The following is an 18,408-nucleotide window of genomic DNA, read 5'->3' on the forward strand; positions in this document are numbered from 1 at the left end:
GGCTCGGGAGGGGGCTCCAAACCCACAAAGACGCGCTCGAACCCTCGGAACTGGTTGTCAACAACACTAGTACTGCTGTTCAAGGTTCAGAACAGTAATTCAACAACAAAATAAAGATGTAACAAATTGTCACGGGAACGATAACTTTGAGAAAATAACAGAACACTGACACCAATAAATCATTGAACAATAGTCAGAAACTAAAACTTGAAAAAAGTTTAACGAGAGACGAGATGGCCGAGTGGTTAAGGCGATGGACTGCTAATCCATTGTGCTCTGCACGCGTGGGTTCGAATCCCATTCTCGTCGTTCTTCTGAAGCGCGCTAACGCAGCAGGTGCTTGTTTTTCGGGCGAAGCGGGTAGCGTTAATAAAGCTCCTCAATTATGAATTATGGGGTTTCCTCCTACATTTCAAGCTAAGTGTGTCAGTCATGATGATTCATTGCTCTGTACAGACGGTCGGCAGAACTTTACTCCGTCCGTGTATCTACCTCTCTGTACCGCACCGCAGACAAATGTGTACACTAAATACTACTGTTCTTTTGTCAGTAGCCGTTGTGCTCGGACCCTGGTCTGAACGCTGTGAGAAATCGCCGCTGTTTCGGGTTGCTCCGCCGAAGCTCCATGTTGTTGCGGACGGCGAGAAACTGGAGACCCAGTGACGGCTGCTGGGCGACGCGGCTCGATTCCCTTCAATGGAGGACGAAGATGTAGTAGAAGTAAATACAATGAATTACGACGAAACAACCTGGAATAACGAGAGCAATCGTATCTAACGTGGAGGCACTCGGTTATTTCGTTTATTTACAGTTATGACGAGAACCTGCTCAAGGCCGCTGCGCCACCACACCCCTCAAACACCAACCCTCTAGCCTACATTCCGAATGAAGACATCGCATATACACATCATATATACTGTGTATATAATATATATATAAATGATGTCAGGCTTGCGTGACCCTGCTCGAGCAAAGCGGTTTATGACAATGCATGCGCGTTTGATGTTTATGTTCTACTTTCTAGAAATTGACAAGAAGGTTCGGGCTGTGCGAATTACGTTATACACTCATGCGTACACGTTCTTTATCTTCTGTGTATATGGATAAAGAATCATGTTATCAGGGAGCGTAATGTAACGACCCGCGTTACGGAGAGTTTTGGTGGGAAACGGGTCTATTGGAAATAGTTGTTTTGGGGGTAGAATATAAGGGGGTGACTGTTTGCCAGCAAGAAAAAGAGAATGTCTCAAGAGTGCTAAACAGGCTGGTTTGAGGCACAGCTCCTTGAGGAAAAGGGGTCTTCGGACCGACGACATTATTTCTCGGTGTGCCGCTGTTCCAATAAAATGTTAGTGGTGAACGCTACCTGTGTGTCCTATTTCACCCCATTCGAACCCAGGGTGCTGCGCGCCATAATAATATAAAGCGAAGCAAACAGTACAGCGCTGTGTTACAGCATCAGACAGCGGGGTATATGGTAGGCCTATATATTATATACAAAGTTTACGCGTGGTATACAGAGTGTGCTACAGTACCACACTATACTGTTATATTATGGACTCCAGGCAGTATGATAGTTGGGAGAAGTCTCTGTACCCTTGAAGGTACTTATCTTAAATCTGTCCACCTGTATGAATGGACGCGTGACTGTGAGGAGTGTAAGAATGCATGTTACTTTAGAGACGAGTTATGTAATGTAATACTGTACTTTATTTTACTGTACATCACTGGAATGAAGCTGGGGTAACATGCGAAATGCGCACGAGACTGTGGCATGACCACGTACGGAGTCATTTGTGAACGCAAAGACTTTCAATGTTCAGAAACACTTCTACTATTTAACGTTGCATGTACACACAGCGCCGTCGGGAGTCCATGGTGCAGAGGCGCGCGCGCGCACACACACGTCACTGTGCTCGTTTTATGATGTAGGGGACGCTGCAGACGGGCAGTGAGTCAGCAGCTGCTGCTGCGTGTGCCTCATCTACACACTGAAGAGCTGTTCTGTCAACGAAAAACTGCTTCGAACGGATCCTGCGCAGCGCAGAAATGGCGGTTCCCGCAGCCGCGGATGCGCGGCCGAACTCGGCGAGACAGAGCGGCCCGACGAAGAGCTCCGAGCCCGAGTTGGACATCGGGGAGAAGGAGTGGGAGAAAATAACGCGGAGCAGCGGCGGGGACGGAACCTCTCTACCGCTCCACTCGCCCTGGACCTTCTGGATCGACCGGTGAGAACAGGGCAAAGGCAGAGGGACTGAGTGAGTGAGTGAGTGTGTCAGTGTGCGCGCGAGCAAGAGAGAGAGAGAGAGAGAGAGAGAGAGAGAGGGAGGGAATCAGCTCATATCGCACCACCTCACGTCGGCTCGGGAACTGACATAAATGCATTGGCATTTTAGTTCATAGCGATATTATGTGCGCGTATATAAGGGGAAATACGTTTAGTGGTCCTGTTAATTTGTATGGGCCTTGTGATTAAGGCCAACCTGGTAGCTGTTTATTTAATTGGCCAAGTAACTTAGATATCGTCACAGCCGCGCTAGCAAAGCCGCGTTGTGACACCACCTGTATTTACCGTAATAACTCATAGTAATTGCTCTCTAAAACCCTGAAGTGTTCGGGAAATTTAAGAAATGCCCCATTGTTTGCTTAAAACTACTTAGATTTTCTCAGTGATTCAACCAGAACAGATCGCATTGTGAATAGCTATTGTATTATTGAACGAAATGTGTTTGTGTTTTAAATCTACAAGTTGTTATACTGAGGTATTTAATTTCCCTTTACCTGTCGCTTATAATAAGAACTAAGAAATAGCATAGGTTATCGAAGGTCAAAGGTCGACTTTTTACTAATTACGATTATTTATTGTGTTATTTATATTACTTTTATCTTGTAACAATGTAATCAAGGCTTTTTAATAATGGGGGGGAAAGTTATTCTTACGTTTTGGGTTAATCTGCAAAATCACTATTTAATGTGGTAGCTATTCTGTGCATTTTTAGCATAATTAATGGTAATTATGTAAAATCTCATCTGGTTTAAGCCCACATGTGTATGTGGCATTTGACACACAGCAGCAGGACAGACACTGTGTCATAATAATAATAATAATAATAATAATATTGCTGCTATTAATAATATAATTAATTAATCTAATAATTGATTTAATTTTAAATTAAAAAATTAAGATTTAATTTATTTAATTTAAGAACTAAAACATGATATTTATAATAATAATAATAATAATAATAATAATATTTCTTGTTTTAATTTCGCAGATGCTTTTGTCCAAAGCAACTTACCATATAAGGTTTGTGTATGAAGTTGCTTACAGTTATTTGCCCATTTACACAGCAAGGTATTCCAACTGTACTGGTTCAGGGTAAATACTTTGTTCAAGGGCTCTACACCAGGAGGTGGGTTTCGAACCTGTGTTCACACTGAGTGCATGGCAGCCACCACTCCTCCTGCTGCCGTGGTGTTTTATGTGTTTTATGCTAGTCTTGAACAGCATCGTTCACTGTGGTCTACATTTCGCATGACACACACACACACACACCCACCCCCCGTAGCTGCTCAGGTACAAGCTTGTCCGTCATACCTGCTTAGAGAAGAAACTCTGTGCCAAATGCTGCAGGAACCAGGACTAGCTTGTCTTCTTTAGGTTTGTATTCTTTTGCTGGAAGTTAACATTTCTCTTTACCTGTTAGGCAGCAGACTCACGAATGAACACCGTTAATAACACGTACCGTACACTGTATACGTGTTCCTTTTGAAAAAAACAACAACGACATGATGCAGTGTCCTCGAGTTACTCTGGAGTCAAAACAAGTTGAAGCTCACCCCCAGGGGTAGGTAGGGGTTTTGTTCTGCCGAAGATCACCTTGGGTCTTTTAACTCGTGAGCGGTGTATTGTACAGCAGGCCACTCATTTTTGGGTGCGCTGACCACTGTTGACCTTGTGATCACAGAAAATTCGGGGTGTCCACCCTGCTGCTGACATTACATGAGTGCGTCCTCTACAGCATTTCCTGTGTCAAATGAAATGTTTCACTTGACAGACTCCACTGCAGTTTTATGCCGTTGCTGTTTTTTTTTTTTTGTATTTTTAACCATAAGTGATTAATGTTGATTTCATCGGTCTGTTTTTTTTTTTTCCTCCCTCAAATCAGCACATTCTAGTGCCATCTTTTCAGTGGCATTGTCACCGCTGACCTGACTGGCACTGGTCCATTATCACTGCAAAGAAAACAATTGTCAAAGTAGGGTTTTTTTTACACTTTAAATTTTCCAAACATGATCTGTTTCATTTTTTAAAAAATTTTTCGGGAAAATATTTTTAGGCCCAGATATGCTTCGATACTCTTACCTCACCGAAGTATGGGGACAGGAGGTAGTGGCATTCTGATTAGAGCCATCGTCTTGCAGTCAAAAGAGCTGGGTACGATATCCTCACTCCTGCTGTAAGCAAGGTAATCGGCCCTGAACTGATACAGTAAATATTTTCCAGCTGTATGAAAATAATTTTAAATTCCCTAGTATCTAACCCTAAAATTTCAAGTAGCTTTGGAGAAATCTTAGCTAAATAAATTAACAATGACGTACTTCACCTTCAAGACTAGGATTATGAATACAGCACAGTATAGCTGTTGGGTATCCAGCAGTGGAGGACAATGGATTATTTTACCTCTCATACAGTAAAAGAGCTCAAAAAGTCAGAATTGTTGCTCCTGATTATTATGTTTTGCATTAATGCAGTAAATCTGATTAATTTATGTTTCATAAACTAAGATTAAAAGTGAACCATGTCATGTTTGCTAAGAGAGCAGAGTCCAGGAGTTGTTCTCTCGGACCCCAGCTCACACAGTGACCTGGAATGACAGTGCAGCTTTGCTAGCGATGTTATTTGGAAGTTGGCAGATGATGTATTACTTTGTAACACAACAAAAAACAAGCAGTTAAAGTTTAATAATTCGTCTAGCTGACGCCTTTTGTCGCAGCAAGTAGTGCTGCCGCCTCCCAGCGGCTGGGTGGTGCGAGAAGACGTGGGTTCGATCCCTGCTCAGTCTGTGTAGAGTTTGCATGTTCTCCCCGTGTCTGCATGGGTTTCCTCCGGGTGCTCTGGTTTCTTCCCACAGTCCAAAGATATGCGGTTCAGGGGAATTGTTGACTCAAAATTGCCTTTAGTATGTGAATGGGTGTGTATTTGTGTGTATGGCTAACCTGCGATGGAGTGGTGTCCCGTCCAGGGTACATCTTCCTCAGCCTTTCCTCCGGTGATTCCAGGACAGGCTCTGGTTTACTGTGGCATTGCTCAGGACAAATGTTATTAAAATTAGAGGGATGGGTGATGGGGGGCGCAGTGGCGCAGCAGGCTTGGCAAGGCCCTGCTCTGTGGTGGGTCTGGGGTTCAAGTTTTGCCTGGGGTGCCTTGGGGCAGACTGGCATTCCGTCCGGTGTGTTTCTTCTTCACCCCCAGCCCTGCGCCCTGAGTTTCCAGGTTAGGCTCCAGTTTGCTGCGACCCCACTTGGGACATGTGGTTTCAGACTGTGTGCGTGCGCGTGTACGTGTGTGTGTGCGTGTGTGTGTGTGTGAGAGAGAGAGATAGGTGACGCCTTTGTCCAAGGAAGTTTACATTTGGGTTCTACACTAGGCTACTTACCATTGTTTATCCTTTTATACATCTGGGAATATTTATTGTGTTGGTTGAGGGAATGACAGCAGGAGTGGGGATTTGAACCCTGGTTCGTCTTCTGGGATTCCGTGCCATGTGATTACATAAAAACACTACTTTAATCACGGTGTTAATAGTGTTCAACTCCCTTCCAGATCATTGCCAGGTACAACAGCAGCGGAATGTGAATCAAACCTGAAGAAAATCTACACCGTTCAGACGATTCAGGTAAGACATTTTCACCACATCATGGCTTCCAAGAAAGATCAGGTAGAACCGATGTGCAAGATACTTGGGGAACATAGAAATGAGTTTGTCATTTCCCACACCGAAATCCGGTCCGGCTGTGGGTACGGTGTAGACGTGTTTTACCAGCTGATTGGAGCCTGGAGTTCTCCGTTGCTGGCCTGGTTTGGCAGTGGGTGCAGTGGGGAGGTGGAGGTAGGGTTTAGAGCAATGCAATATCTTGATGGAAGGCTGTATGATGTCCACATGGGGTCCTGGGCATCCTTTGCGATTTATCCCCAGGCAGAGATTCTCACCCAGTAATCGGTGGCATACAGAGTGACCTATAGTACAGCCGAGTACCTTGGAGTTCTTCCCCTCTGTCTTATGTGTGTGAACAGAGCTTCTGGAGTGTCTACAACAACATCCCTACAGTCTCTTCCCTGCCGCTGAGGTGTAGCTATCATTTAATGAGAGGGGAGAGGAGACCACTGTGGTGAGCTTATTTGTCTTGTACTCTCTCTTTCCTCCCCTCTCTCTCTCTCTCTCTCTCACTCACTCACTCACTCACAATTTCCAACCTGCACACAGACTTCTGTTTTGTTTTTTTCACAAATGTGTATATGACCCTTACATATTGGGGAGATTTTCCAGTGTTAAGTGGCTGCAGTAGCGTTTGACTGAGGACATCAAAAGAGATTAAAAGAGATTATTGGTTCCCATTTGTGTTTCGATATATACACTTCACACAGTGAAGTTTCTGTACATTATTGCATTTTTGGTGCTTTCGATACTTCTGTTGTTTTTAGTTATTGTTCCTCGTACTGTCAACAGGGAAGAAGAAAGTAATGCCAAGGGTGGTGTTTGGAAGATGAAAGTGCCCAAAGAAAGCACTGTAAGTTTGCGCGGCTTTTTCACGTTCTTTTGTACGGTGAGCATAATGAATAAATCAAATTATTGTTCTTCTTCTGAACAGACCGCGGTTTGGAAGGAGCTGCTGCTTGCCACCATCGGAGAGCAGTTTACAGATTATTGTGCTTCAGGTGACTTCCTATGGCTTTCCAACCCATTTCCCATCACCTCCATGCTGTACATAATCTGAATTTGTGAAAAATCAAATTTTTTGTGTGAAACATAGGCCGCATTGTAATGAACAGTTTAGTTCTTTGAGTTGAATGAACAATGACAGTTTTCATGTGTGGTACACTACTGGCTGTAGGTGTGTGTGCTACAGCTCCCTGTGGGGAGCACAGGATCTGAACAGTATAAAGGGATTTGATCTTTCTCTAACCTTAAAATAAGGATAGTAAAAATGGGGCATTTCTTCATTTTGTTGACCCTTTTTTCAAAGACAAGTCAAGCTACTTACAATTATTTATACAGTCGAGTAAAATTTTACTGGAGAAATGTAGTACCTTACTCATGGGTGCCATAACTGGAGGTGGGATTCGAACCTGCGACCAAAGGCTGCAGTTCGGCAGCAGCTCAAACCACTATTCTCCCAGCTGCCTTTTAATATTGATGGAAGCTATGATGGTTCTCCTTTAAGTTGTTTAATATAATGCACCAAAATTTACATTTTACACTCTTGTATTAAAGAGCAGTGATTATGTGTCTTATGACATTTGGCCCCAATCATTGTCTTTACTTGCTTGTAAGCTGTGACAGAGGAAGTGACAGAACATGAAGGATTCTTCTTTCTGGTTTAGAGGATGAAGTAGTTGGTGTAAGTGTCAGCGTGCGGGATCGAGAGGACGTCGTTCAGATCTGGAATGGAAGCGCCGCTCTTGCCAGCGAAGCCAAAGTCCTCGGGAAAATTTATGAACTTCTCCCGCAAATATCTTTTAAGGCCGTATTTTATAAGCGTAAGTGCCACTCTCGCCTCTTTTATACTGGATGTCAGATGAATTGGAGCCATTGTACCATATTTTCAGAGAACTACATTTTTTTTTAAAAAACTTGTCATTGCCAGTGCTGTTGTAAATGGTTTTCTCTGTGGTATGTGTCTTCCAGCGCATGTTGAGCACCGTGCCTTCGAGGGAGGCCGATCCAGACATTAACAGCCACTGAACCCCCGTGTTGAGAAAAGGAAGGGGATGAAAAATACCCCCTAGGGTGATCACTACTCTGCCGACTTTGGAATTTCAGTTGTCCTTGCGTTATATTCCCATCTGGCTGCACTTCTCGTTGACTCAGAATCAAAATGTGAAACCCCATCTTGGCGTTTATGGGTAGACATTTGCGTTGCGGACATTTAGAGTGGTACCTAGGGATGTAAGAAGGGCCTTGCCTTGTATGTGCAGGGATTGTAGCGTGTTGCCACTGATCAGCATGTACCTTTGGCCAGTGATGTCACAAGCAGAAGCTCATCGACTGCCTTACAAAGATGGCTTTCACTTCACTGTATCACCATGGCAGCTGATGCAGTGAGAACGAGCCGACTGCACCTTGCGGTGATGTTCTCCAACACGTCACGTGGGGAATAATGCTGAAATAGGATTATTGTAGAATTGCTGTGCACTGATTTTTTTTATGTCTGCACATGTGGTAAATCGTGCTTTGTCTGTTTTCAGTCTGCAACCATCACACACAGACAGAAAGGATAACATGAAGTTTGGTGCCAAAAAAATGTCCACCTTTGCAGCAGTGACTCTTCTGTTTAATGAAGTAGACAGCTCACAAAATTGCGTGCAGGGACAGCTATGAGTAACATTGAGCCTGTTTTACCTGTTATGACTTTAGCAAGCTGAATATTATTTTTAATTTTGTCTCTTGGGATTAAAAAATTATGCAAAAATGTTTATTAGCGTTATGTTACACAGTACATGGAAAAAATGTGTTTAACTGGACAGATGTTTGCTTATAGTTTTGTGATTGACAGAACACTTTTTTTTTTTTTTTTTTAGCCCTTTCTCAGAAATGTAAGAATAATCAGCCTTTTTTTGTTGAATTGAATAATGTTACATTCTGTTGTTTGACTTCATTTTCTTGGGCCATTCATTTGACTCCTGCAATATCAGGAATCAGAGCAGATGCTGTGATTTAACAGGTTTTTTCTCTTGAACTTACCACAAGTGGTTCACAGGGTGTCCTTAATTTGCTGGGTCTTTTTCCCTATGAATTCAGTGTTACTCACTGAGCTGTGTTTTCAGGTGGCTTTATTTGTATTTGTGTCTGAATATTTGTGTGACAAAAATATTTTCTCTATTGCTTTTAAAAAATATGCCACCAGAGTTTGGGTAGAAGGTGTATTTTCTTTACTTTTTTTTATTTTTACCAAAGAGGCTGTTTCCTTTTCTGGTTCTTTCTCCACATTGTAATGGGTTCATCAAGTACTGCACAAACAAAGCAATGACTGTACACTTTATCTGCCTAAATTTTTATTAGACAATACTAAACTTTTTTTTTTTTTAAAACCAGTAGTACAATATTTTTATATTAGTTTCCTACAGTTATACATTGTCTGGAATTTTAGAAATAAAATGTTTTAAAATTTATTCTTGAATGTATGTTACATTTTGTTTTCTATCTGCCAAAGCAGAATCAGTAGATCAGGGAAAGGCTGCTTTGTGACTCAGGTCTGTCATTTGAAAATGCGCCAAAAGCACAATAAATGTCAAGCCAGTAATATTTAGAGGTGAAATAATTTTGACATGTATGCATTTATAAGTATTGCTTTTTGTTATTCCTAGGACATATTGCTGTGAGAGCATATATGGAAATTTTTTTATTTTTCTTATTTTGTTAATCCTTGGTTGCCACTAAAGATCTGAGACCTCACACTGATTTGAGTTTCTCTTTTGGAATTGTGCCTTGTGCCATAGTTTCAATCTTGAAGTGTGTTGATTTATTTGAGCATATTTAATCATTTGTAAAGAAAATACATTTTTGCCTGTAGGTTAAAAAAATAAACAAGTTAAATTGTTGATGTGGCTTTACTGTTATTTTGTATTCATTTAGATGGTGCATTTCTTCAACATGTGGGGGGCGCAGTGGCGCAGCAGGTTTGGCCGGGTCCTGCTGTCAAGCACTGCTTAAGGGTGCCTTGTGACGGACTGGTATCCCGTCTGGGGTGTGTCTTCTCCCCCTCCAGCCCTACACCCTGTCTTGCTGGGTTAGGTTCCGGTTCGCCGCGACCCCGCTCGAGACAAGTGATTTCAGACAGTGTGTCTGATTTCTTCAAAGTGACTTACATTGTTAAGTTGCTTAGTTATTTATTCACTACAATTTGTACATCTTTTTGATTTTATTTTATAGTTCTTCCTACCTGCACAATGCACCCACCTGCTGTATATTAAAGTTTAGCTGTACCAGTTGTTACAGTTTAAGGGGCTCTTTGGATGTAGCCCTACCATAAGTAAGGTGTTTTGGCAGTGTTATACGAGAGATGGATGGACAAGCAGTTATAAAATATTGTATAGGAATCCAAGGGGTGCGGTGGCGCAGTGGGTTGGACCACAGTCCTGCTCTCCGGTGGGTCTGGGGTTCGAGTCCCGCTTGGGGTGCCTTGCGACGGACTGGCGTCCCGTCCTGGGTGTGTCCCCTCCCCCTCCGGCCTTACGCCCTGTGTTGCCGGGTAGGCTCCGGTTCCCCGTGACCTCGTATGGGACAAGCGGTTCTGAAAATGTGTGTGTGTGTGTGTGTGTGTGTATAGGAATCCAATAGTGACTTACACTCACCGGCCACTTTATTAAGTACACCTGTTCAACTGCTTGTGAATGCAAATATATAATCAGCCAATCAGATAGCAGCATCTCAATGCATTTAGGCATGTAGGCATGGTCAAGACAATCTGCTGAAGTTCAAACTGAGCATCAGAATGGGAAAGAAAGGTGATTTAAGTGGCTTTGAACGTGGCATGGCTGTTGGTGCTAGACGGGCTGGTCTGAGTATTTCAGAAACTGCTGATCTACTGGGATTTTCACGCACAACCATCTTTAAGGTTTACAGACGATGGTCAGAAAAAGAGAAAATATCCAGTGAGCGGCAATTCTGTAGGCGAAAATGCCTTGTTGATGCCAGAGGTCAGAGGAGAATGGCCAGACTGGTTCAAGCTGATAGAAAGGCAACAGTAACTCAAATAACCACTCGTTACAACCGAGGTATGCAGAAGAGCATCTCTGAACGCACAACACATCGAACCTTGAATCAGATGGGCTACAGCAGCAGAAGACCACACCAGGTGCCACTCCTATCAGCTAAGAAAAGGAAACTGAGGCTACAATTCGCATGGGCTCACCAAAATTGGACAACAGAAGATTAGAAAAACGTTGCCTGGTCTGATGAGTCTTGATTTCTGCTGCGACATTCAGATGGTAGAGTCAGAATTTGGTGTAAACAACGTGAAAGCATGGATGCATCCTGCCTTGTATCAACGGTTCACGCTGGTGGTGTAAAGGTGTGAGGAATATTTTCTTGGCACACTTTGGGCCCCTTAGTACCAATTGAGCATTGTTTAAATGCCACAGTCTACCTGAGTATTGTTGCTGAGCATTTCCCTCCCTTGATGACCACAGTGTACCCATCTTCTGATGACTACTTCCAGCAGGATAACGTGCCATGTCACAAAGCTCAGATCATCTCAGATTGGTTTCTTGAATATGACAATGAGTTCATTATACTCAAATGGCCTCCACGGTCACCAGATCTCAATCCAGTAGAGCACCTTTGGGATGTGGTGGAATGAGAGATTCGCATCATGGATGTGCAGCCGACAAATCTGCAGCAACTGCGTGATGCTATCATGTCAATATGTACCAAAATCTCTTGAGGAATGTTTCCCTCACCTTGTTGAACCTATCCCACGAAGAATTAAGGCCGTTCTGAAGGCAAAAGGGGGTCCAACTCGGTACTAGCAACATGTACCTAATAAAGTGGCCGGTGAGTGTATATGTCCAAAAGCATACTTTACACACACAAAATAACACTTTTCCCAAGATGTTACGTTACCTTTTTGCTAATGCTGTTTCGGTATTCCATTGTAACCTTTGGTGAAACATTCACTTAAAAACTCAAGAGTGACTGATATATTCAAAAACATATTGTACAGGCTGAATAATACACACACATTTTCTGAACTGCTTGTCCCATACGGGGTCGCGGGGAACCGGAGCCTACCTGGCAACACAGGACGTAAGGCCGGAGGGGGAGGGGACAGACCCAGGACGGGACGCCAGTGTATCGCAAGGCACCCCAAGCGGGACTCGAACCCCAGATCCACCAGAGAGCAGGACCTGGTCCAACCCACTGCGTCACCACGCCCCCCATGGCTGAATAATAAAGAACATGTATTCTGTCACTATGAAACGAAAAGTGCTCAATAAAAAGAAATTGATTTTTTTTTTCCCCCCAAGATGTAACATTACCTTTTTCGATATAATGCAATGACCCCCGTTACTGGTGTTTAGGCGGGAAGATTTGTTTATCGTAGATAGTTGGATTATGGGTAAGTTGTAAATAACCTGTTAAACCACTGGGGACACTTCTGGGGGAAATAATGGGGTGACCCTGTTTGGGACTGTGTTGGGTGAGAGGCTGGGGGAGTTAAGCAGGCTGGGAAGATGGCTTGGAGTATGTTTTTTTTTTTTTTTTTTTTGTGTGTGTTTTAAACTAGGCTTTGTCATGTGATCTTTATTTTATATTAGTTGGGCTTGTTGATTTTTATTGTTTTATTTTAAATTTTCTTACTGATGTGGCAGTTTTAGGATTCATTTATTTGAATAAACATTTAAGTTATCGGAAATGATGAATGCAGAAATTTATTCCAGTATGGGGAACCAGACACCCTTGGTGGGCTGGTGATCCATTCTGATCCGCGGGCGTACCCTGCTGTAATACCCTACTGTGTGTAAAAAGGGGTAAAGTGCAACGGAGTGCATTATGTAAGGCCGCAACAAGTCGTCTCGGACAGAGGAAGCAGGTGAACAAGGAGCTGTGCTCACGAGCATCAAGAGCGTCGCGAGCGAGTGTGAGAAGCGACCAGAGTGTGGCGGTGCGCGGCCAGTAACGCAGTAGCCAAGTCACGTGCGGCTCTTCCTCGCCGACCGCTCTCTGAGGACACAATGCACACATGTACACGGCGTACCGTCCGAGTAACTTCGTTACTTTCTGTACTGTCTCAGAGAGGACCAGGGCGGAAGTGCAGTGTTATCATTTAATGGTTAGCGGAAAACATTTTTTCGTTTCCAGGTACAACACAGAAAGAAGGAACCGGGTTTCAAAGTGTGTGACCCCACGCAGGAGCAGATTTTTGTTTCCTTACTTATCTTAACGGGCTGCCGAAACTACGGTCCTTTGCCACCCCGGACTGAACAGTCTGAAGTGTTCCTTCCTTACCGCACTCAGGGTGCTGCGTTTACCTTTCACCTACTGTACTCATTTACAGTTACATTTTATTCCTTTACCAGACGCTTTTCTACAAAAGCGACGGACATCTCGCATAAAAAAAAAAAACACACACACACACAAAAGATCAACAGAAATTGAGACTTGTCACGTCAGTTGTGCCAGGACTTACGTATCGATGTTGTTTATTGTTGTTTACCAGCAGGTGGATGTGACGTCACACTCATGGAACATCAGTAACAAGAGCGTGCACGCCCCCCCCTCCACCCCCCTCCTCCGGGTCTCCCGGGGCGCGTGCATCGGTGGCAGCGGCGCACGCGTGGCTTCGCACGCGGGACGGGAGGTGTTGTGAATCCGCACGGACGGACCGAGTTCAGAGTTAGTCTTCGCAAGCGGAGTAACACTGTTCCCTTGTACCATTCGTTGATGTGGCGCTCGAGCCTGCGCGTGCGAGGCTTTCCCGTCGTGTCAGGAAAGACGGTGAGCGTCTTGTTTTCGCCTCTCTCTCGTCGGAGCGGTTTCTCTGTCTTTCTTTGGTAAGTAAGTAAGTGTGTCCGCGGCGCGTCCCCCTCTCTCTCTCAGTCATCATTGTGTGCGCGCGTGGAGTGTGACTTTGTTATTCCGGGAAAACACAGCCGACGGAAACGGGTTCTTCTCGCAGAGACGAACGGTGACGGTCAGTTTCGGTGGGTCCGAGACCAGAAGAGCAGAGAGGGGAAGAAAGAAGCAGAAGGCGGTGAAGAAGAACTGCTGCCGGGCGACACCGCCGGCTCCTCCCGCCGCCCGCAGCCCTCTCTGCTCACGCTTTCGTCGAGCGCACGCGAAAACGAAACACAAAAAAATGTGATTATTTCTTAACGCGTTAGCGGCGAAACGGTAGAACTGTGTGTACGAACGGAACGAGCAGCTGAAGGCACAGGTACCGCTAGAAGTAATTATAATCATGTGTTCCGTGCGCACTGCGTGTCCGTTCCCGTCTCTGCCAGCGCGCCGTCTCGAGGAAAAGTGGAATTTCCAGAGAAGGGAACGAGCTGAGGACAGTGGTGGTGTGGAGACCCCGCGTGGGCTCAGTCGGTGCACAGTATTATACAGTTTACCTCGTTTCAGTGCTCTGACAAGCCAAGGTCACTTTCTTTCGAATTCGTCCCTCCCTGGTGTTAAGTTCCGAACGGGCTCCCCTTCCCCCCCCCGCCGATTGAGCGACAATGAATGAGCGAACGATGCGCGCTGTGATTTTTGCGCTCGCTTTCCCAACTAAGTTCCTCCTGCATTCACTCCTCTCGCTATCATGTTTACGGCGTTTACTCCGTTACTGTGTTTGCAGGCGCGAAGAGAAGGTTTCTGGCAAGGTTCAGGTCAGGATGTCACCGCCGAGTTCGTCCGTTTCCAAACAAACGACGTCCTTGCTTTTTTTTTTTTTTTTTTTTTTTTTTTTTTTTTTTTTTTTTTCCCCCCCCCCTGCACGACAACGGTCACAACCGCAGCCGTTCGAAGTAGCGGTGCTCTTCAAGAACGTACAAACATGACATATCCCTGAAAAAAAAAAAAAAACAAAAAACAAGTACGCAGTACAGGAGCGACATGATGATGTACACTTACTCTAGTGTGGTTACAGAGCTACAGTGAGGGGTACCGTGTGTGCCTGTGTCAGAAATAAGTGTGTCAAGGTGACCATAGCATCACCATAAGTCACTTAAGTCCCCCAGGTGTAACTATGGCCTACTTACACCTGGGGGACTTAAGTGACTTATGGTGATGCTCTCTGGGGAAAGCGAAAGGTGAGTAAAAAAGTACTTAACTAGCTGCTTTTAGTGAGGTTTACATTTACATTTATTTATTTAGCAGATGCTCTTCTCCAAAGCAACTTCCAATGAAGTCTATGTGGTGTTATCAGCCCGCACACCTTATTCACCAAGGTGACAAACTGCTAGATGCACTACTTACAAGGGGTCACTTGTCCATACATCAGTGAAACGCACACTCTTTGTCACTCACACACTATGGAGAAACATGAGCAGACTTTGGACTGTGGGAGGAAACCCACGCAGACATGGGAGAACATGCAAACTCCACACAGGCTGAGCGGGGATCGAACCCATGTTCTCTCAACGCCGACGGCAGCGCTACTCGCTGTGCCGCCGTGCCGCACCGGTGAGCCTTTATGTTCCTTTGTACATTAACTGTACAACTGTACTATATATATTTTTAAAAAGCTTGACAATAATATGAAAATTTAAAAAAAAATCCAAAAAATTGCAGATGGTGCTGTTGTGTTAAGATTTTGGCCCAGCGTGTTTGCACGGTATTTGTGGGCAGTGTGTGCCCTAGTTTAGTCGGTGTTTGCTGTACCCTGCACTGTTGTACAACATACAGGCACTCTGTACAGCGGACTACTGCTTCCCACAAGTTTGACCTTCCAGCTGAAAAGTTCACTGCTTTTATATGCTCGTAATAGTCATAGGAATAGTCCAATTTGGACGTTTAATGGGATATTCCAGTTAGGGTGCCTTCCATCAAGCTACCTAATTAACTAGTTATATTTGTGTTCTATCAGAAATTGTATTTTAAACATAGATATGTTTTTCCACCGCAGTTAGGCAATTAATGGTCCTGCAAAAGCCTTGCAAGATTTGTCATTACAGAGATACTTCTGAGATGGGCGAGCAATTTCTCCAAGTCATCTAAGATGACTGTTGTGTCCGGCTCCTAAGGCACCGTGTGAACTTGCGCACTTCAGTTAACCATTGATTAAAGTGGTTGCATACATATGCATGCTATCTTGCCCATGTTTCTCAGAAGTGGAGTAAGGAGCACATTTTGTTAAATGCTTTTTGGGATAAAATGTTCACATGTGCATTGTTGAATGTTCTCTGTAAGATAAATGCATAGATATACTTGTAAATATGGTCACTGATCAGGAAAGGGCAACGTCTGAAAATGTAAGATAGCTGCCACATAGAGAAAAGTATGATGAACACAGATAAAAATGGCGGAAGATAAATGTTCATATATGACAACATGAATCAATGTTAGAATTTTGGACTCGGTAATCGAGAACGTTACCAAACAAGGTGTCCCAGCCAATGTTTTGTGGCATTTCATAGCATCTGCTATGTGAAAAATTGCATGCAGCAGGTGCAAAGAACTTTTAAATATAAGAAATCCACGTGAACGCACTGTTTGCAGTAGGTGTTTGAACATTTCAACCAGTGGACATGAGGAAGTTGCGGCCATTTGGAATAATTTGAACAAGATTGTTGCGATTGGAACTGCATGGGTGGTGGTAGAATGTGCTGGGAGGAGGAGCGTGTCTCGAGAAGCTTGCTGCCACAACAGTGACGCATGTGGGATGAAAATGAACAGCCAAGTAAATATTTACCCAAGGCCTTGGTCCTGAGAGGAAAACAAACACACTCAGACTAATAAACAGGAAAACAATGTTGGATGCTGTGTCTCCTATATCTGTGTGGCTAGGACAGTCCAGCTGTTTGTCTCATTCTCCATGACAACGGACCTCAGAGAGACCTGGTGAACCCAAGTTCTGTGTCTCAGTTGACCACTGTAAATTAGTGGGTCAGAAATGTCTGGAAACTGAAGTTTCTAAAGAAACTAAATGTCATCTTCACATGGTATGTATTTTTCTTTAGCTTGCTCAAGTGTTTCTTTTTCATATTATAATTACTTCAAGGCTTACCTAACACCTTTATCCAAAAATACTTGCTGTTTTATGCATTTATAAAGCTGAATATCTTGCTGTAACAGTTCAGGTTACAATTCTCAAGGGTGCGCAGATGGTGTGCTTGCCAGGACCGGCAAACTTTGGATCAGAAGTTGTTTACCTGATGCTTCCTGGGAGTCAGAGTGTAGCATTCCTTTGCACCCCTCCCACACACATCTTCCACATGACCCTTGAATAAGGTAATGCAGCTGGAGAGCTGACCTCTAGACATTGCCCTCTTTCCTGCCATGCTTTGTGAAAGCAGCAGGGCCTCTAAAGCAGCTTGATCTGTGCCCTGTGCCCTCCGTTGAGTAATGGCAGTTCACTCAGTTTTCACTAGTGTAAGACAAGGGAAGCAGATTAGGGATAAAACTGTCTAGCCAGTGCTGTACTCATTTAGCAGCCTGTATAGTTGGTGGATGTTGGACTTCAACCTTCTGCTCATTTGTGACTGATGTTGCTTGCTTCTCTCTGACCTACAGTACATGGAAGCATATTTTTTTAGCTAACTGATTTACCTAATCCCCCTGCCCACCCAACTTGCTTTTCTTACTTACATTTACATTTATTTATTTAGCGGACGGCTTTCTCCAAAACGACGTACATCTCGGCAAAAATAGAATTTGTGCATCACGTTAAGAGAAAGAGACATGGCTGCAGGCATGTGATTCTTAAGTAAACCTAGTTTGTTACTTTCCACTTGATGCACCAATGTTCATTAGTTGAGTAGGTGCATAAAACACAGGATAGATGAATCCTGATAACCTTCCTACAAATTTTGTAAGGTACACAGACATTCACATATAATGCAGGAGTATTAGCTGTGTAAATGCTTGTCTGGGGATGATCATAAAGTTACGGTGCATGAGCATTTACACCATACATGAGCTGTCTCGTTCTCCTAGTCATCCCCTTCTAGAAGTATAACATGAGGTATTTTTGGTACCATGGGGGTGTGGTGACGCAGTGGGTTGGACCGCAGTCCTGCTCTCTGGTGGGTCTGGGGTTCGAGTCCTGCTTGGGGTACCTTGCGATGGACTGGCGTCCCGTCCTAGGTGTGTCCCCTCCCCCTCCAGCCTTCCGCCCTGAGTTGCCGGGTTAGGCTCCGGTTCCCCGTGACCCTGCATGGGACAAGCGGTTCTGAAAGTGTGTGTGTGTGTGTGTGTGTGTGTGTGTGTGTGTGTGTGTGTGTGTGTGTGTGTGTGTGTGTGTGTGTGTGTGTATTTTTGGTACCTTTTTCTTTCCTTCTCCAGTAATTGATTGCCGTTACCATGGTTTAACAGGAGTTGTAGAGGATTTAATCTTGCAGTCGCCATTCCAGGGTTAAAGTAAAGAGGACTTAGATGGTTCGTCTGAGATGACATAGTGATTACGTAGTACCTTTACTAAAATAAAAAGAATGTAGAAGTCTTGTGTTTTGCTTTGAAAAAAGATAAAACAAACACAAAA

The 18,408-nt window shown here is 44.0% G+C and overlaps 2 protein-coding genes and 1 non-coding gene across 7 annotated transcripts in view; all 3 read left to right on the forward strand.

The window, feature by feature from the left end:
* The first annotated feature begins 227 nt into the window (after positions 1–227).
* On the forward strand, positions 228–309 carry trnas-gcu (transfer RNA serine (anticodon GCU)). The gene has a single exon. It is a non-coding gene; the product is annotated as a tRNA-Ser (tRNA).
* Positions 310–1,719: 1,410 nt separating this feature from the next.
* Positions 1,720–9,910, forward strand: LOC108939223 (eukaryotic translation initiation factor 4E type 3-like). Its single transcript, XM_018760381.2, has 7 exons — positions 1,720–2,228; positions 5,828–5,900; positions 6,299–6,393; positions 6,732–6,792; positions 6,874–6,940; positions 7,607–7,762; positions 7,911–9,910. Exons 1-7 carry the CDS (start codon positions 2,050–2,052, stop codon positions 7,955–7,957), a joined length of 678 nt encoding a protein of 225 aa, XP_018615897.1. The 5' UTR covers positions 1,720–2,049; the 3' UTR covers positions 7,958–9,910.
* Positions 9,911–13,406: 3,496 nt separating this feature from the next.
* Positions 13,407–18,408, forward strand: part of LOC108940043 (forkhead box protein P1-B-like) — a 50,437-nt gene continuing 45,435 nt past the window's right edge. For 3 of the 5 annotated variants that reach the window (XM_018761847.2, XM_018761885.2, XM_018761876.2), the window contains exon 1: positions 13,407–13,777. The gene's annotated coding sequence lies outside the window, so the exon portion shown is untranslated. Of the gene's footprint in view, positions 13,778–15,370; positions 17,160–18,408 lie in introns of those variants that run through there. The other 2 variants (XM_018761857.2, XM_018761866.2) reach the window with 2 other exon arrangements.

The sequence above is a fragment of the Scleropages formosus genome, chromosome 2, assembly GCF_900964775.1.
Source record: "Scleropages formosus chromosome 2, fSclFor1.1, whole genome shotgun sequence".
Lineage (NCBI taxonomy): Eukaryota > Metazoa > Chordata > Actinopteri > Osteoglossiformes > Osteoglossidae > Scleropages > Scleropages formosus.

Bases quoted from the DNA above. Each gene is read 5' to 3' on its own strand.
- LOC108939223 (XM_018760381.2), top strand. From the start codon at position 2,050: ATGGCGGTTCCCGCAGCCGCGGATGCGCGGCCGAACTCGGCGAGACAG. The intron at 6,941-7,606 runs GTGACTTCCTAT...TTTCTGGTTTAG, and splicing joins TACAGATTATTGTGCTTCAG to AGGATGAAGTAGTTGGTGTA. The intron at 7,763-7,910 runs GTAAGTGCCACT...TGTGTCTTCCAG, and splicing joins TAAGGCCGTATTTTATAAGC to CGCATGTTGAGCACCGTGCC.